The following is a 20,480-nucleotide window of genomic DNA, read 5'->3' as shown; positions in this document are numbered from 1 at the left end:
GGCTCGATCCCAGGACCCTGGGACCATGACCTGAGCTGAAGACAGAGGCTTTAACCCACTGAGCCACCCAGGCGTCCAAGAATATGCCATTTTTAAAAAACATTTTCTTATTTATTAGAGAGAGAGAGTGCGCGAGCTCAAGCAGGTGGAGGGGCAGAGGGAGAGGGAGAAACAGGCTCCCCACCAAGCAGGGAGCCCAACACAGAACTCGATCCCAGGACCCCAGGATCACGACCCGAGATGAAGGCTGATGAAGAGTATGTGGAGTTTTTGTGATCTTCACAATGTAAACATCTGTAGGCATGAGGCACTTTTAAGTTTAATCTGCATGATTAATGTGTTTTGTCCACCACTTTCTGAAATCTGTGTGAGCAACAAAATCTATCTCAATTTCTGTAGCGTAAATACTCCGACCATGGCCCCCATTTCCAGCTTCCGGTGCGAAGTCTGGAAACGGTGGGCGGGAAGAGAGGTATAGGAGCTCCCCCTGTGTGGTGTTTCCACTTCCCAAATAGGGTAGACAAAAATAACCTCGAGGGCACAGAGGATGGTAGGTAGGACAAGGTAAAATAACTGAGATGGGATGTGATGAGCTTTGAGTATCTCTACCTTTGTTTTTAAGATAAGTTAACTGGTTGTAAGTTTATTGAATCTATTGTTGAAATAATGAGTGTATTTAAGACCCCAGCTGGCAAGACTCCCTCAGTTGTACCAGTAAGCTCTCAGAAGGCAGCTCCAGGAAACCACTAGCTGCGTCCTTATTCCAGAAGACCCCAACCGCCATCATGGCACGCCACGTCGGCAGCCACGTGACCAGGACCTGGCGGTGGTCGTAAGCAGACTTCACCATGCCTGGCTGGCTCACGCCTGAACACGGTTCTTGTTCACCGGAAGACAGGACTCTGCACTCATTTGTAAGCCCAGAGTCCAGCGACTGATCAGATGCTCAGAGCTCCCTATTCACTCCGATTCTCACGCTGCTTACAACTAAACAACTGGTGTTTAGCAAACACTCACCAAGTATGTGTCAGGCACCAACCTGAGATTGGAATTTTGTACATTGCTAAATGATCGAAGCCTGTCCAGCCCCATGAAATAAGTCCTTGTATAACCCCCATGTTTTGGGGAAGAACATCAAGACACAGAGAAGTTAAGTAAGCTACCCTAGCCCACACAGTAAGTGATGGAGCCTGGGCTTGAACCCAGACTTCCAAGCCTGTGCTCTTAACCCTGAAGTTAATCCTGCCTCCCTGGCAAGAAAATACTTTGAAAGCAGCAATAAATGTTTGCTCTTAGTGCTCTTACCCTTGGTGGGACCATTCGAGTATTCTGGAGGAGTTGTTTTCTGGAATCCTGTTATGAGGATTCTTCGTGTAGAAAAATACTTTATTTATTTTTTTTTTCCTCTTTGTAAATTTTTTTTTAATTTTTTTATTTTAATAAACATATAATGTATTTTTATCCCCAGGGGTACAGGTCTGTGAATCGTCAGGTTTACATATTTCACAGCACTCATCATAGCCCATACCCTCCCCAATGTCCATTTCCCCACCACCCTCTCCCGTCCCCCCTCCCTCCCGCAACCCTCAGTCTGTTTCTTGAGATTGAGTCTTTTATGGTTTGTCTCCCTCCCAATCCCATCTTTTCATTTTTTCTTTTCCTACCTCCCCCTAACCCCCCCCCCGCCTTGCATCTCCACTTCCTCATATCAAAGAGATCATATGATAGTTGTCTTTCTCCGATTGACTTATTTCGCTAAGCATGATACCCTCTAGTTCCATCCACGTCGTCGCAAATGGCAAGATTTCATGTCTTTTGATGGCTGCATAGTATTCCATTGTGTATATATACCACATCTTCTTTATCCATTCATCTGTTGATGGACATCTAGGCTCTTTCCACAGTTTGGCTATTGTGGACATTGCTGCTATAAACATTCGGGTGCACGTGCTCCTTCGGAGCACCACGTTTGTATCTTTAGGATATATACCCAGGAGTGCAATTGCTGGGTCGTAGGGTAGCTCTATTTTTAGTTTTTTGAGGAACCTCCACACTGTTTTCCCGAGTGGTTGCACCAGCTTGCATTCCCACCAGCAGTGTAGGAGGGTTCCCCTCTCTCCGCATCCTTGCCAGCATCTGTCATTTCTTGACTTGTTCATTTTAGCCATTCTGACTGGTGTGAGGTGGTACCTCATTGTGGTTTTGATTTGTATTTCCCTGATGCCGAGTGATGTGGAGCATTTTTTCATGTGTCTGTTGGCCATCTGGATGTCTTCTTTGCAGAAATGTCTGTTCATGTCCTCTGCCCATTTCTTGACTGGATTATTTGTTCTTTGGGTATTGAGTTTGATAAGCTCTTTATAGATTTTGGATACTAGCCCTTTATCTGATATGTCGTTTGCAAATATCTTCTCCCATTCTGTCAGTTGTCTTTTGGTTTTGTTAACTGTTTCCTTTGCTGTGCAAAAGCTTTTGATCTTGATGAAATCCCAATAGTTCATTTTTGCCCTTGCTTCTGTTGCCTTTGGCGATGTTCCTAGGAAGAAGTTGCTGCGGTTGAGGTCAAAGAGGTTGCTGCCTGCATTGTCCTCAAGGATTTTGATAGATTCCTTTCGCACATTGAGGTCCTTCATCCATTTTGAGTCTATTTTCGTGTGTGGTGTAAGGAAATAGTCCAATTTCATTTTTCTGCATGTGGCTGTCCAATTTTCCCAGCACCATTTGTTGAAGAGGCTGTCTTTTTTCCATTGGATATTCTTTCCTGCTTTGTCGAAGATTAGTTGACCGTAGAGTTGAGGGTCTATTTCTGGGCTCTCTATTCTGTTCCATTGGTCTATATGTCTGTTTTTGTGCCAGTACCATACTGTCTTGATGATGACAGCTTTGTGATAGAGCTTGAAGTCTGGAATTGTGATACCACCGACTTTGGCTTTCTTTTTCAATATTCCTTTGGCTATTCGAGGTCTTTTCTGGTTCCATATAAATTTTAGGATTATTTGTTCTATTTCTTTAAAAAAATGGATGGGATTTTGATAGGGATTGCATTAAATGTGTAGATTGCTTTAGGTAGAATAGACATTTTCACAATATTTGTTCTTCCAATCCATGAGCATGGAATATTTTTCCATTTCTTTGTGTCTTCCTCAATTTCTTTCATGAGTACTTTATAGTTTTCTGAGTATAGATTCTTTGCCTCTTTGGTTAGATTTATTCCTAGGTTAGAAAAATACTTCAAATGGAGAATAAAAACTTATACTCGAGGAAAGGTAGATGACCTTCCTGCAGTGCCCGGACCTCTCTCTCTCTCATTCTGGGCCCCTAACCTGGAGGATTGTCCCCTCCTTGCCTGCTGGAACACAGATTTATCCAAAAGCATCAGATTGCTGTCAGTAGACCCAGGAGAACACTGGCTCCTTGCTCCTCACCGGATGCAACATGTCTGCATCCTGTGACTTCCCCAGCGGCCTCTTGATCCCATCCATCCTCCACACTAAGGATGGATGAGGCAGGGGTCTCTAACCTCACCCATCCAGAAGCAAGTAGGAACCGGGGAGTCACCCAGAGCCCCAGAGGAGCCAGCGAAAAATGCCAGAGTCCACGCAACAGAGCTCATACCCTTGACTCTGAAAAAAATGCTGAATTCCCTTATTGGATCCCCCTGCCTCTTTCTTTGGTCACAATCCAAACAACCTTGTTTCTTTGGATTCTCAGCCTAAAACGTTTTAGAAGCAACAAAATGGCAGGCGTAAGGGTGCCCATGACATTTAGAAAAGGGGGAGCCAGAAAGCTGATATCCAAGAGGAAATGGAAACTTTCAAAAAGGAGCTACAAGAACTCCAAGGATAGCTGCTCTGCCCTGGACAAAGAGGCAGGTTCCCCACCCACATCCTGACCCCAGCCCTCCTTTTGCTTCTTTTCGCAGCCGAGTGTTTGCATTGTTGGTCGTGCTTAAGACCTTGTGTAATTACAAAAGGATTGAATGTGTTGCAAAGCAGTCTGCCTCAAAGGGCAGGTAGTACACCCAGACAGATGTGCAAAATGTGCATTTATATCGGGTCTGTAGTGGCAAATGGTGGGAAGTAGCCTAATTATCCACATGACAGAGTGCCAAGCATTATTACAGAGAATGAGGACATTCTGTATGAACAGAGTTGGAACTATGTCCACAGCTTTGTTGCACGAGAAAAGCAAGATACAGAAGAGAGTATACAGTATGCTCCAAAATGTGTCACATTTAAAGAGAGATAGAATGATAAAGAACAAGGGGCGCCTGGGAGGCTCAGTCAGTTGAGCATCCAACTCTTGATCTCGGCTCAGGTCTTGAGCTCATGGGCATGAGTTCGATCCCCACCTTGGGCTCTGCACTGAACCTGGAGACTACATTTAAAAAAAAAAAACAAAAAAACAGACTGAGGGTTGGTGGAGGGAGTTGGGTTGGGAATTGTCTAGATGGGTGGTGGGTATTAAGGAGGGCACTTGTGAAGAGCCCAGGAGGTTGTATGTAAGTGATGAATCCCTGAGTTCTACTCCTGAAACCATCATTACACAATCCACATTGTGTTGACTAGTTAGAACTTAAATAAAAATTTGAAGAAAAAACAAAAAAGAGATAAAATATTTATATATTTTTATACTTACATATACTTAGACTATCTCCAGGAGGACATACAATAAACTGATAATAGGTGCCCCTGGCAGGGGGAACTGGATGCTAAGAAGGACCTGGGAGAATTTCTTAAACTTTTTTAAAAATTAAGAACTGTTTCAAGCATGCAGAAATGTCCAAAAAAATAATATAACAGATGCCCATGTATCCCCCACCCAGATTTCACAGACATTACAATCCTGTCATTTTTGCAGTGAATCTTAGCATTGAAAAGACGCCCCCATCCTCCCTCCTGGCCCCTCTTTGAGGACTGAAGTTGATGTGTATCATTTCAAACTTACACCTTTTTTTAAGTTTTTAAACCCCAGTTGACACATGCTGTAATATTAACTTCAGGTACACAACAGAGTGATTCAGTACTTCCATAAACTACCCCCTGCCCCCGTGGTCATCACAGGTGCCCTCCTTAATCCCCATCACCTAGTTCACCCATCCCTACCCCCACCGCCCCTTTAAGGACCATCTGTTTGTTTTCTATACTTAAGAGTCTGTTCCTGGTTTGCTTCTCTCTCCCCAGTCCCCTGCCCTTTTCTTATTTATTTCTGAAATTCCAGATACAAAGGAAATTATCTGGTCTTTGTCTTTCTCTGATTGACTTATTTCACTTAGCATTATGCTCTCTAGCTCCATCCACATCATGGCAAATGGCAAGATTTCATTCTTTTTTATGGCCGGGTGATATTCTATTTTATACACACCACGTCTTCTTTATCTATTCATCAGTTGATGAACACTTAGGCTGTTTCCATAATTTGGCTATTGTAGATAATGCTGCTAAAAACATCGGGGTGCACGTATCCCTTTGAATCAGTACTTTTGTATCCTTTGGGTAAACACCTAGCAGTGCAATTGCTGTATCTTGGATCGTTCTTTTTTGAGGAACTACCATGGCCTTTTCCAGGGTGGCTGCACCAGTTTGCATTCCCACCAACAGAGCATGAGGGTTCCTCTTTCTCTGCTTCCTTGTTAACACCTTTTGTTTCTTGTGTTGTTGATTTTAGCCATTCTGAGAGATGGGAAGTGATAGCTCATTGTGGTTTTGATTTGCGTTTCCCTGATCAGTGATGCTGAGCAAAATGGATGAAAGACCCAAATGGGAGACCTGAAACCATGAGATTCCTAGAGGAGAACACATAGTAACCTCTTTGACATCAACCGAAGCAACTTCTTTCTAGTTATGTCTCCTAAGTCAAGGAAAGCAAAAGCAAAAATAAACAACTGGGACTACATCAAAATAAAAAGCTTATGCACAGAGAAGGAAATAATTTAACAAAACTAAAAGGCAACCTATGGGATGAGAGAAGCTATTTGCAAACGATGTATCTGATAAAGGGTTAGTATCCAGAATATATAAAGAACTTAGACAACTTAACACCCCCAAAAAACAAATAATCCAATTAAAAAGTGGGCAGAAGACATGACTAGACTTTTTCCAAAGACATCCAGATGGCAAACAGACACATGAAAAGACACAAATTTACACTTTTAGTACATATATGTGCCCATAAAAATACACAATGTTGTGTTACAGTTACACTTTAAATATATATCATACTGTAACTTCCTTTAGCAACTTTTTAAAAAAGATTTATTTATTTGACAGATAGAGATCACAAGTAGGCAGAGAGGCAGGCAGAGAGAGAGGAGGAAACAGGCTCCCTGCTGAGCAGAGAGCCCTATGTGGGGCTCGATCCCAGGACCCTGGGATCATGACCCGAGCAGAAGGCAGAGGCTTAACCCACTGAGCCACCCGGGCGCCCCACCTTTAGCAACTTCTTAAATCATTGTCTATTTCAATACAGGTAGATCTATTTCACTGGTTTTCACTGCTGTGCAGGATTCCATTGTGTGAATAAGTCAGCCTTTTTATCCATTTTCCCACTAAAGGCGGCAGATCTTTTTCGACATTTTCCCTTTAAAAAAAAAAAATCATTGAGTTATAATTGACCTACAACACATGGCACATATTAAAGTATACTGTTTGATAAGTTTTGAAATATTTACACACCCGGATGCTATCACAACAGTTGAAATAATGAGCGTATCCATCACTTCTGAAAGTGCCTCTCCCCCTTACCTTCCACCCTGCCCATGCCTACACAAACACTGACCTATTTCTGTCACAATACGTTAGTTTGCATTTTCTAGAATTGTCTATAATGGAATTACAATATGCGCTCTTTGTCTGTTTTTTTCACTCAGCATGATCTTGAGATTTGCCACATTTTTGAGCATATCAACAGTTCATTCTTTTTGTTCTCGAATAGCAAGATAAAGTATGTAGAACACTCAGAATGGGTCCTGGCTTGCAATAAGGGCTTAGTAAATGGAAGCTATTGTTATAATAATATCAAATCCTTCTTGAATGTAAGGATCTGTAAATACTATGCAATAATTTCAAAACCCTACTGTCAAAACAAAAGGAACCCAAGCAAAAGAGGTGGTTAGGGGGTTTAACCTCAACTATACTAAAGGACATAAAGGACATGTTTTACGTAATGTTTATACTGTGCCAAACTTTGGGTCTTACCCCCTTGGTTCATTTAACCCTCCCTATCCAATGAGACAATGTCAGTCATGTCTTTGCCTGCATGCAGCAGAAAATCTGAGAATAATGACATAAACAGATTTTTTTTTCATGCAACAAGAAGTCTTGAGGTAGGCAATTGCGGATGCTAAATCAATGGCTCAATGATATCAATGCTACAACTTATATTCTCTCAGGTGCTCCATAAGGGTGGCAGAATGGCTGCTGCTCCAGCCATCACATCTGTATTCCAAGTGGAAAAAAGAAAAAAATGAAGGGGAGAGTTAGTGCCCATGTCAGGAAATAACAGCTCTCCAGAATCCCCAGTGATCTGGAACATGGCCACCCTAGCTGGAAAGTGACTAAAGAGAAGGAACTTGGAAATGGTGTCCATGACAGATCCAGGAGTCTCTGTTTCGGCAAGATGAGAAAAATGAGGCTTGCAGGTGTTAAGTGACTTCCCTGAAAGTCACACAATGAGTTAATAGCCAAGCTGTCTTATTGCATCGAGCTTATAGCCTCATTCTGCTTTGATAAGACTGTAAGCCATGCTTCTTGCTTTCCATAATAGAATGCCAGCTCCGCTTGCGTTCATCTGATATCTAGAGCACATGGATATCTTTCCCTTTGATAGTAAATAAAATAGGCCCTTCAGGTAGTCATCGAAACATCAGATTTCTATTGACTTTTCTCCAACAGCTGCCCAAAGCACAGATTTAGAACACTGACACCTCATGCTGAGGGAGGCAGGGACCCACGCGCCTCCCCATGCCCCCAGCTCCTGCAACCCCCACAAACCCACTGCATTGCTTTCATTTCCTTTCCCGCATTACAATTTAATGATCTACCCTTGGGCTCTGTTCAGGGTTAGTATGATCAAAGATCATTTTAAGTTACTTTTATATCTTCTGTGAAACCCCAGTTGAAGGTTATGCCCATTCTGTAACCTGATATTCCTTTTGTAAGTATCGCTAATATGTGCCCTTTAGAATTTAGTGCCTGGAAAATTTTTGTTCATACAAAATGAGAGGCAGATTTGTTCCAGTAGCCAGGATGACGTGGTTGCTGTCATTAAACACAGATTTAGTTCTGAGATTTCAGGTAGGCAGTTCATAAAGGACACTGTGCAATACATTTTGATTTGGTTATAATAACAGATGGGTCCAAAGATGTTTCTTCTCCGGTATTATTTTGGAATCTCTGTTTAGTCCCTTAATTGGTCTGTTTTATGTCTGTTTAAATACTTGAAGCCTCTGTTCATTCTTTTAGAAAATATAAGTAATTTTTAAAACTAAAGAAATTTGCAGTGACCCATAGACAGGATGGTCTAGAAAGAGAAAGAGGAGAAGCAAAGAAATGTACCAAGTCATCGATGGGCTTATATTCGCAGCACAAAGAGAGGAGGCTTAAAGATGATGCTGTTCACAATTTGGAATTCTCTTACTAGCCACCTGTGATTTAAATTATTAGTTGAACAAATATTTGAGTGCTTAATTGCCCTAATTGGTTAGGAATTCAGGCATCAGAACCTTTGTGTAATAGGGCTCTCCATAACATTTTCATGAAAAGTTTGAGGTTGGTCAGGACCGGAAAAGATCGGACTCTCGACCTCAAAGGAGCCCCATCACACTTCCATCATTACGACTGACAGCTCTTGTCCACCTGCCTTGCTGTCTTTCAAAAAAGAGATAACACAAGATGAAATCACAAAAGATATGTCACCTCGTGGGCTGGACACACTGCTCAGGACAAGCAAAGGTAGTTTCAGAGTATTAAAAAAAAAAAAAAAAAGGAATACAATGTATGTTTCAGACAACAGAGAAACCATCCTGTAAATTTTGGTACCTCCAAATTATGGAACACAGTGCAGCAATTAAAATCATGTTTTAGCAGGATATGTTTTTACATAATGATGTTTACAGTACGTGGATTGAATATATATATATTTTATAAATAGAATGTGCAGTATAATTCTGATTTTGTAAAGGAGAAATGGAACAGAGTGAATAGACTGGGATGAAATGCATTACAGTATTGAAACTAATAGCTCCTGAGAGGTGATCGAATTCCAGATAATTTTCATTTTCATCATTATGATTTTCTGTGTTTTTTAATCTTTATATCCTGAATATGTATTCTTTTTGCAAGCGTGCAGAGCACGTTACATTTGGAGAGAATAAATGCAAAGCCCTTCCAGTAATAATGGAAATGTCTTAACTCATGAAAAAACTAGATGATGCGGGAAGAAAAGAGTTCCAAGGAAAGGAAAATCGGTGTGAAGTCGGACAGGATTTACTGCTAAGGATCTCTGTCAAAAACGTGGTCAGGCAGTGAGTTCACCAAACTGGGGCATTGTCAGGGGCAGAAGCCACGTCATGAGAGTGTTCGAGTGGTTCACGGTACAATGACACCAGGTGACCCGGGTCAGAGTCCTGGACAGGAATGGCCAGGGCAGCCCTAGATGCAGACTGGGGTGTGAGGGCTTCTAAGGATTCCCTCCCTAAGAGATGTATGAGAGAGGCACTAGAATCAGTTATCTATGGCCCTAGATCCTAATTCCAGCAAGACTCGTAACCTGCCTTAGCCTCTGTTTTCTTAGTTACAAAATGGCGGTAATGTGTCTTTTGTTGCCATTCATGGGGTTTGTCATAAAATTCATTCATTCACTTCTTTGTAAGTGTCTTTCAGACACCCTACTGTGTGCTAGATAATGTTCTAGGTGCTGGGGTTAGGACAGAAAAACAGAGAAAAATGCCTGTCCTCATGGAGTTTATAGTGTGGAGAGGGTAAGATAATACATAAGACAAATAAGTAGAATATAGAGCATTTTAAGTGAAATTTTAAGAAGAAATGAAGCAGGCACAGGGGATTGGGGGTGAGGAGTTAACTTTGGCCCTAGTGCAGGGCAGGGCTCACTGAGAAATGGTATTTGAGCAGACAAATGGAAACTGGGCTGGCCTTTGGGAGAAAGGATGGCAGGCAGGAGCATCAGCTAGAGCAAAGGCCCTGTGGCAGTGAATGTAACAGAGCAGGATGGCTGGAGCAGAGAGTGTGGACAGGGGAGCATCAGAGAGAAAAACAGAGATACAAGGTTTATGGACGTACCCAGACTGGCTTTTGCCCCAGGCGGGATGGGATGCCCCAGGTGAGTTATAAGCAGGAGACTGGCAGGAACTGATTCACATCTTGGCAAGGGGACTCCTGTCTGCTCTTTTGGGAATGCTACATAGTGATGGGATCCAGAGCGAAAGCAGGGAGGCCGCTTGGCTGGATCTAGCAGGTGAGAGCCGATGGCCAAAGGGTGGTCACGGTGGAGACAGTGAAATGAGAACAGATGGGAACCCACTTTGAAATGGAAATTGCTCCTCGAATGCATGATGGTGTTGAAATATTGCAGAAGGAACTATGTGACCAAAAGCCGAGGGCGGCTGGCACAGGACACGGCTACTGGCTGAATGTGAGGCCGATCCATGTGGAGAAGTTGGGTAAAATGGAGCCGATGGGGGCGCCCGGGTGACTCAGGCAGTTAAGCGTCCAGCTCTTGACCTCAACTCAGGTCATGATTTCAGGGTCGTGAGACCAAGCCCTGCATCAGGCTCTGTGCTCAGTAGGGAGTCTGCTTGAGGTTCTGTCTCTCCCTCCCCGACTGTCCCCCAACTCATGCTTGCTCGCTCGTGCTCTCCAAAGCAATCAATCAATCCGTCAATCTTAAAAAGAAAAAAGAAAGAAAGAAAAAAGATGAAGCACATGAACTCCAGACCCAGGCATGGGCTTGATTGTCAGGACTCGTTTACGACAAGGCAGAGCCCAGAAGATTGGGGCGAGGATGACAATTCTTTATACTTCTCGCATGTTGAGTGCCTTCACCACCAACCTGTTTGCTAACGCTGAGATCCACTTCTGTCCCCCAGTTCTGCCTGGAAACAATCACTTGACCCCCATGCCATCCGAGATGTGACTCGGAAGAGAGCTTGGTCACGCAGGGCTCAAAAATGTGTGTGCCTTTCCCGAGGGAGTCCTCCCTCCCTGGAGGACTTAACATCCTCCTTTCAGGGTGACCCGGTGTGTTCCAAGCGCACTTGCTAACTGACATGCTTTCCTCCTCAACAATCCTTTAGAAGCAAAAGAGCTTAATCAACCCAAATTATAGGGGTCTGCCTCATTCCAGGGGTTGATTTGAATATCACTGCTCTGGGGGAAGGAGAAACAAGTCTTCTTAAGAGGAGATTTTCCCTACAAGAAGGACCGTTCTCAAAAACATGTCCTTGGCAGTCCATTAATTATATTTCATTTTGACAGATCTCGTATATAGTTGTTATATCTTTAGGGGGAAAAAAGGTGTTGGGTGATTAATTGGTTGATAGGGTATGTTAATTGAATGCTAATTAAATTTAAATCTAATTCATATTTGAAACACTTAATTTAACTCAGGGCCAGAAAATTAGAATATTCAAGCTTCTTGAAGGAACTTGTCTTCCTATCTGTCACCTCCAAATGTCTATTGACACTTCCTCCTTGTTTACAAACTTGTTTTTCAAGAGAAGGAATCAGATGGTTCTTAGAGCTTCCAGCTGTAATAAGTGTCAGTTCTTGCAATACATATTTAATTGCTTTATTGGGGGAAAAAAAAAAGTACATAGATCTCCACTGCATTACTTAAGGTCACTCTTAACAAGTCGCATCAGGCTGGGCAGGGCATTGCGTGAAGGGACGATTCTAGAAGAGTCTAGGTCAGTCTCCAGGAAGGTGCTGAGATGCTGCGCCTGGAGCCTGATATTAACCTAAAGGCAGCAGAGGAGCCCTTCAGGATGCTGGAAGCTTCCGGGAAATTCCCTGAGGCTGTGTTCGCCCCAGGAGGAGAACTCTCTGAGACCTCTGCTGACAAGCTACCCACTAGCTCCTGTCTTATCCCCCTGGGGATAAGACATCCCACCCCGATGTGGGAGCCACAGAGCCTCTGTGCTCCTACACTGTGTGACCCAGAGGAAGCAGGTCTACCCAGGATCCAGGTATCTGTAGATTTCCTTGGGAGTCGAGCCCCAGGCCTCCCGACTGTGAAGGTTTCTTCTGTTTCTACTCCGTAAGCCAAGAAAACTGGGGACCACAAGTATGACAGATGGGAGTGTGGGCTCTGAAATGTAACTGCTCCAGATCTGTACCCCAGCTTCGCTTTAGCGAAGTGCCTTTGTTCTTCTGCACCTCAGTGTCCCCATCTGTAAAATGGAATGGTCATACTAATCTTGCACAGATGTTGCGTGGTTTCAGTGAGATTGTGCATGTTTGCGAGGACTTGAGACAGGACACGTTGTAAGCTTGTTGAACGCCTGGTCAATGCAGCCGCCCTCTACCAGCTGAGTCCCGGCGTCACCACTGGTCCCATAGAATATCCCAGATCCGATAGCAAGTGCTGCGGTTTGCAGGCAGGTGCACACTGCACCATTGCCTGTCCTTCACCCCTGTTCTGTCTCTGCTGGCATCTGAGGTTTGAACCTCCCTCCCTTACCAACTGGCTCATCTCCTCAGCTGTCCTGGAAAAGCCTCTAGAAAAGAAGGCTGGCAGAAATTATGGCCCCCCAGGCCACAAGAAGCTTATCTATTTCATTGATGACATGAACATGCCGGAGGTGGATGCCTACGGAACCGTGCAGCCCCACACCATCATCCGGCAGCATCTGGACTATGGCCACTGGTAAGAGCAGGCATGCAAAGGGCCTGGGGCCTGTGGGGTGCTGGGGGGAGGGAGAGGCCTAAGGCAGGGCTGAAGGCTGTTCTGCCGGAGCCACAAACCACAGGTGAGTGCTGGTGCCCAATGAGAAACCCCACAGCAAACCACATTCCTCACGGGATTCTGTTTCCTAGGGAGTTCCCGATGGGCATTCATGCCTACATGGGAAGTTTGGTCCGGGATTCTCATCTCTGCATTCTCATCTAAAGGAAAAAAAAAAAAAAAAAAAAAAAGACCTACCTTTTTCTTCAATGTTCATCTCAAAAGTTGCCTTCTCCAAACCCCCAAAGCAGAATTCACCCACTGTGGCCCCACAGCCCCCAAGCAGGTGCTAGTGAGAACAGACCCCACGCTGTGGTGCGCACAGATGTCAGCAGACCTTCGCAGCCTGTGTCTCCTTTGGAGCGACTCACAGGGTATCACGCTGTCTCGTCAAACAGCATAATTTTTCATGGCAAAAGGTCTGAACTTGTCAAAAAAAAAAAAAGTCCATGGTTGGACACCCCACTCTGACCCACCTTCCTGCATTGAATTATCTGCTGAGAAAATGGTCAGTGCAAAGAGGGAACTAACTCAGAGAGAATGATGGTTGTGATGATGCCCCGAGTTGCCTGTCAGTCAGGCCTCGTGTCTTTGTGGGATGCCTGCCGTGTATCACCATCTGCAGTGTGCACACCAGCATCTGGACTGTACCGGGACCCTTCAGCCCTACACATACACTTCAGACTTAGATGGGCAGTAGGAACTCCCTGGAAACCCTGCCCTGTTGCCTCAGCGTGTTTGCATTTCCACTCTCAGCAATGGCTATTTTGTGCCTTGGGACTTGTCTGCGAGCTTCCCACCCCACCTCTGCTGGTGACCATGGGCGCCATCTTTGTTTCTTGCTTCCACATCTGTATAACTTACTTGCTTCCCCCTGCTTCACTTTCTCCCCGGTCCTGGCACACCTTCCCTGAAGCTGAACCATCACCAGCTTCTCACTTCTACTCTCTTCCACTTCCTGCACTAACCGCCCCTCATCTCCTAAAGAGTTCCTTCTCCTCAATATGGAGACTCACCTAGATTTCCTCTATTGTGTTCAGAAACACCATTTTCTAATTATTGGCCCGTTCTTTCTCCCTACAAAGCCAAATGTCTCTGCTCTGTTTCCACTTCCCCACCTTACCCAACACTGCTCACCCCACCACCTGGTTTCTGTTTCTTCTGCTTTACTGAATGGTTGTTCTTGCTGGACCCCTAACTCTGTCTTTCTGTAAGATCCAACAAACCCGTTGGGTTGGGTCACTGTCTTCTTCTCTCTACAGCCCTGGACATGGTTGACTGCTTTCTCCTTTTGGACATACTGACTTCTTTTGCCTTCTGGGGGACCACACACCCTGGATTTCCACCCTACCCCTTAGTCCATTTTTATGGCTTCTTTCTCCTACGCTACTCCCATAGATGCTGATCCCTCCAGATTTGGGCCTAGGCTCTTGTCCTTTCTCAGTCTCTACCAATGGATCTAGACTTTTTTTTTTTTTAATCCACCCAAACTCATGAATGATAGGACACATCCCACCTCACCTTGACAAGGCATTCACCTGCCTGGGCCCTCACCCAACTCTCACTGTGGTTTCTGTCCGTTCTAGGTATGATCGGAACAAGCTGTCCCTGAAGGAGGTCAGGAATGTGCAGTACGTTTCCTGCATGAACCCCACCGCAGGCAGCTTCACCATCAACCCACGCCTGCAGGTATGGGGGGAGCCAGGGTACCCAAATCCTGAATAAAGTCTACCTTACCAGAGCAGATATCTCTCAGTGACAAGTAATCATTGGCCCTTCCCCTGTCTAGCCTTTGAAAGTGGCAAATCATACAGGATGCTGATTTGCATTTCTAGGGGGACAAAGGTGCTTCCAGACCCAGAGCCGTGAAGCTTTTCGAGCTGGAAGGGGTCATGGAGTCATCTGACTTGGCTCATCTTCAGAGCGATGAAATGACTCTCATGTGGACCTTCAGTATCAAATACTTGTTGGGACTCAGATGCTCTGAGTTCAAGTTCTGCTCTCTTCCTACCTGCTGACATCTTTGACTAAAGGCCCAAAGCCCGTTACCCCCCTAGTCATTTAGATTCAACCTAATTGTAGGTTCAGCATGAGACATGTGACCAGATTATAGAATCCAAAGCCCTTCTAAGAATTCCTCATTATTTCACCCAAATCCCCAAAAGGCATTTTTGACTCTAACTCATGACTCTCTAACTGACATCCTGTTCCCCTGGGCAGCGTCATTTCAGCGTGTTTGTGCTCTCCTTCCCGGGAGCGGACGCCCTGGCCTCCATCTATGGCGCCATCTTGACTCAGCACCTGACGCTCGGACGTTTCCCAGCATCCCTGCAGAAATCCAGCCCCCAGCTCATCAATCTGGCCCTGACTTTCCACCAGAAAATCGCCACCACGTTCCTACCCACAGCGATCAAATTCCACTACATTTTCAACCTCAGAGACTTTGCCAACATCTTCCAGGTGAGTCCATCTGCCCGGAGACACAGTGACACTCTGGTCCCTTCCACTCTAAGTAAAACAAGAGTTAACGCCAAACTCTTAGGCCAACGCACGCACGGGTCTGTGGAATCATGAGCATTGTAAACAGGTGAACAGGGTACCATGGGATCCTCGAGGAAGGACGTCAACCAGATAGAGCTCTGTTTGCGTCCCCAGGATGCATTTTTTAGTTGATTCCTTTGGGTTGCAGAAGGCTCGGCATCTTGAAGAAAATGCTATAGAATGATTCCACTGTGCCTCGGAAGGAAAGCAGAGAAAACTGTTTTGCAGGCCCTGGTGCTATACCCATTATTCTTGGGCACAAAAAGAACGTCCCCTGAGTCATGCAAGAGAGATCTGCTTCCTGAAAAAAAGCCATGTTGGAATATTCATAAGACACCATCTGCCAGCCCCCGGGAGGCCTCGGTTTAAAAACTCCAGGTTCCTTTCCAGGCCACAGCCATTTGAGTCTCTTCGAGCTGCTCCTCTGAGTAGTGATGGCCTGTCTCTGCCTGTTGCTTTCCGCTGCTTGACCCTGACTGCCAAAATGCCCAGAGGGCAGTGCGGCGAACCCCAGCCCCCTCTTCCTCTTGGTCAGGCACACCATCCTCACGGGGTGGGGGGAGTCCACAACTTTCCCATCTGGACAGGAATCTGCAGAAACTACTTCTCAGAGAGACTCCTCCCCCAGAGAGCCCTGAGCAAGGATAAAGGGAAGGATGCCTCTTACCCCAAGCAGAGGCCACACCTGGAGGGGAATGTCTGCCTGTCTGTCTGATCAGGAAGTGAGGCGAGCCCTACCACGGCGAGCACGGCTATGTGGAATTCATTACCCAGGGCCCTACCTGAGCAGGTGGGATTCCAGGGAACCTCAGACTAGCAAAGGCCCTGACCGTGAGAACACAGGGCCTGCATGGTCCAGCCAGGCCTTTTGGTTGGAAAGAGAAGAAATTCCCTAAACATTAGTTCAGAGATCTAGCGACTGTGTTCCAGAAGGGCTGAACCTACCAGTGCAGACACCGAGCCCCACATGAGAGCACGACTTTGAGAACACGCCTAAGCTGACTCAGGACAGCCCTCCTGGGTCCTGGGCCCCTCGCAAACATCAGCTCTGCTAAATACGAGGAGAAACAGAGATTTCCCTGAGATTTCCCTGAGAGCGTGCCGCCAGCCAGTGAAGGAACTAGAACATGAATCTGGGTCTTTGGGTTCCTGGCCAGACGCTCTGTCCTCCACACCATTCTGCCCGTCTCATCTGTGCTTCTGACGAAGAGAACGAGCATAAGGTAGTTGAGGCAGCAAGAAAGACTGCGCTTGAAGGCTTGTAGCCGTGAGGCCAGGATAATCGCCAAGTTTGTGCGTGCCCACTCTCGTCTCTCATCTTTTGAGTATTAGCTGAGAAAGACCTCTTTTTTAAGATTTTATTTATTTATTTGACAGAGAGAAACACAGCGAGAGAGGGAACACAAGCAGGGGGAGTGGGAGAGGGAGAAGCAGGCTTCCCGCTGAGCAGAGAGCCCGATGTGGGGCTCAGTCCCAGGACCCTGGGATCATGACCTGAGCCAAAGGCAGATGCCTAACTGACTGAGCCCCCCAGGCGCCCCAGAGAAAGACCTCTGTTATCACACACCCCCTCTCTGAAACCTCACTGCAGCTTGGCGTGGTGGGGGAGTCACTCTCTGCATTTCCCAAATCCGAAAAGGGAGTTAACGTCGTCAGAACAAATTCACATCACTCATAGGGCAGAGCTGAAGGGAGGAGAGCCTCAAGTCTCTTTTACGAGAAGCATCCCACTCCTGTCCGGACAGACTCCTTGTCACCCACACACCCTGAATTGTATACTCGTGACAAGCCTTTGGGATGCACATTGTTATCCCAATTTCAGAGAGGCTCAGGGAAGTTACCAGCTAGGTGACAGCATGAATGGTCACGAATGTAGAAAGTACACACCGTGTCAGTGGAAAGAATAGGAAAGCATCCGGCCCCATGGGAACCAAGGGAAAGGTGGAGGGGGCCGATGAGAGACAGGATCATAAAGATCACTGGAGGCCAGAGTGGGCCCCACATAAAGAGTCTGTAACGGTCCGAGGCCTTACACGTCTGTTAGCGAACAGTTTCATCCTCAAAACGATCGGGTAAGGTGAAATACTGATTCTTCCCAATTGGGAAATGAAAATGCTGTGCCGCAAAGAAATCGAGTACCTCAATCATGTTTGCACACGCAGCAGCACTGAGACCCAAAGCTAGAATGTTCAGTTCTAATGTGCAGGTAAGCTGGGGGGGGGGAGCAAAGGTGAGGGGGAAGGTCTCTTGTTCCACACGCTCCCCCGCCCCCCAGCCTGTGTCTTTGCCTGACTCGGGCAGCCTGAGTGGCGATCCCCTAGGCTTTCGGCTGCCTGCCAGCTGTCAGCCACCTGCCACAAGGGTGGGTAGGAAAATGCGTCCCTCCCCGGGAGTGCCTGCCTCCCTCCAGCCGCACAGTCCCCCGCCCTCCTCCTCCGGAGGTCAGTTTCAGGCTCAGAGCTTGACCACAGCCTCCCCTGCCTACCTCCCCACCTCCTTGTCTGAAGGCCTGATGATGGAAGCATTGGCACAGGGTGGGGGTGGGGGGATCTGTTAAATGCCTGCGAGAAGACAGGCGTCACCTAGAGAGCACGCTGCTTTCCTCCACTCGGCTTGACCCAGGGCTCAGTAACTCAGACCTTCTCTGCACCTCCCTCACTGTCCTGATCAGGGCACGATCAGGGGCTCCGAGTAGCGGAAATCATTAACCGTTCCCATCCCAGTGTGACTAAGGTGATACAGAGGCTGTGCTTGGTGGGCTCACGTCGACTCAGCCCTTAACTTCTGGGCATCCTGAGCAGTTGGCTTTCCCGGGATTATAAGCTCCAAGTGATAGCACACGTCACTGTGAAAGACAGTCCAGGAAGTTGGGGTTCCTGGTCGGTGCTTCTCCCTGCCCTCTGCGTCTCATCCCTGGCTGATACCTAGGAGAGCCAAGAAGGAGGGAGGCTGAGACACAGGTGTGGGTAGGGCCAAAGGGACCTAATGGAATTTCTTTCTTTGCAAAAATAAACTTATCAGAGTATAATATACATGTAGGAAAGCACACAAGTCATAAGCTCACAACTAGGTTAATTGTCACAGTCATCACACTTACATAACTATGAGAAAGAGATCAAGATCTTTAGATCGAAAAACAGAACATTCCCACATCCCTAAAGGTCTTCCTTTTTTCTCCTTTTGATTTGGTTTTTCTCCCCCACCCCTGGAGGTAAATGCTGTGTGGACTTCTAGTCGAACTGATCCCTAAGTTCTTTTGGCCTTTTTTGGGATGTTATCAAAATAGAATATTATTTTTGTAACTTTTAGCTCACTTTGTAACTTCGTTCAGTGCTATGCTTATACTTACATATACAATCATGTTATTGGTAAAAAAAAAAAAAATACTAGTGATGATTTCCTTCTTTCCAATCCTTTAATCTTATAATTTCTTTTTCTTGTTTTATTGTGCTGGTTACAACTGCCAGTAAAATTTTGAAGAGAAGTTGTGAGAATGGCTTCTTGTTGCATTCCTACTTTTAGGGAAAAAAAGCTTGTACTAGTTGACCATTAAGTGTGATGCTTACTCTGGGTTTTGGGAGACGCTCTTTGCCAGATTAAGAAAATTCCTTCCTGATTATAGTCTCCTAAGAGTTTTAACCATGAGTATATGTTGAAACTTAACAAGCAACTTTTCTGTAGCTCTTAAAATAATTACATCGATTTTTTTTTCTTATTTCTGGAAATGTGATAAATTATATTGATTATTTTTGAATCTTAGATCACTCTTGCATTCCTATAATCAACCCAATTTAATTGCTACATGTTGAGCCTTTTATATTTTGCTGGATTCCATTTGCTATTTTTTAATATACTTTTTGCATCTCCGTTAATAAGATTGTCCTGTAATTCTTCTTTCCTCATAAAATGCATTGGGAAGTGGTCCCTTTTTCTCTCTCAGGAAGCTTTTGGAAAACACCGTAGTGAGCCTTCCTGAAATGTCAGAAGAATTTACTGCTGAAACCCTCTGGAATATTTTTTTTTTAAGATTTTATTTATTTATTCAACAGACACAGATCACAAGTAGGCAGAGAGGCAGGCAGAGAGAGAGGAGGAAGCAGGCTCCCTGCTGAGCAGGGAGCCCGATTCGGGGCTCGATCCCAGGACCCTGGGATCATGAACTGAGCCAAAGGCAGAGGCTTTAACCCACTGAGCCACCCAGGCACCCCTCTGGAGTATTTTTGTGGAAGAACCTAAGTTATGAGTTCTATTTCTTTGTGCACATTAGACAATTCAGATTTTCTATTTCTTCGTGTGTCAGTTGTAGGATATCAATGTTCTCAATCTCTAATTTATTGTTACACAATCATTTATAATATCCTGTGGTTGTCTTTTTAGATACCTGTTGTATCTGACATTATCTCCTCTTTCTTATACCTGATAATGATTATTTGTGACTTTTCTCATTTTCTCTTTTTTTTCCTCTTTTACCAGTCTTGCTAAGGAGTTATCAATTGTGCTAATCTTTTCAAAGAAACTGATAAGTATACACATATGATATCCTTTTTTTGCTTTATTTGCTATCTCTATTTGCTGTCTGCTTTTATATTACTAATAATTGATCTTTTCTTTATAATCTTTTCCTTCATACCTTTAGGTTTGGGTTCTCCTATTTTCTAACTTCTTGACATAGCTACTTGTGTCATCAATCATCAGCCTCTCAGCTCTTATAAAACATTAATTTTAAGGCTATGAATTTATCACTAATTATGCCATATACTGTATCATGCAAACTTTTGTATGTTATATTTTTATTGTCATGCACTTCATAATATTTCTTAATTTCCCCTATGATTTCTCCTTTAACCCATGGGATATTTGGAAGTATATTGCTTTATTTTTTTAGAATTGAGAGATTTTCTAGTCGTCCTTCTCTTATTGATGCTTAGCTTAATTCCACTGTTGTCAGAAAATATACTCAATTATTTCATTCCTTTGAA

General features: G+C 44.9%; 1 protein-coding gene across 2 annotated transcripts in view; it reads left to right on the top strand.

Moving 5' to 3' along the window:
- DNAH9 (dynein axonemal heavy chain 9) overlaps positions 1-20,480 on the top strand; it is a gene marked incomplete at its 5' end in the record, with an annotated part of 326,297 nt that overhangs the window by 165,372 nt on the left and 140,445 nt on the right. For both annotated transcript variants that reach the window (XM_080827022.1, XM_080827021.1), the window contains 3 exons: positions 12,717-12,882; positions 14,547-14,649; positions 15,181-15,420. In XM_080827022.1, coding sequence (XP_080683148.1) covers positions 12,717-12,882; positions 14,547-14,649; positions 15,181-15,420 — 509 coding nt within the window. The remainder of the gene's footprint in view (positions 1-12,716; positions 12,883-14,546; positions 14,650-15,180; positions 15,421-20,480) is intronic.

Source organism: Martes martes (genome assembly GCF_963455335.1).
Source record: "Martes martes genome assembly, chromosome: 16".
Classification (NCBI taxonomy): domain Eukaryota; kingdom Metazoa; phylum Chordata; class Mammalia; order Carnivora; family Mustelidae; genus Martes; species Martes martes.
The sequence above is the reverse complement of the archived record's forward strand: the minus strand, read 5'-3'. Positions and strand labels throughout refer to the sequence as shown.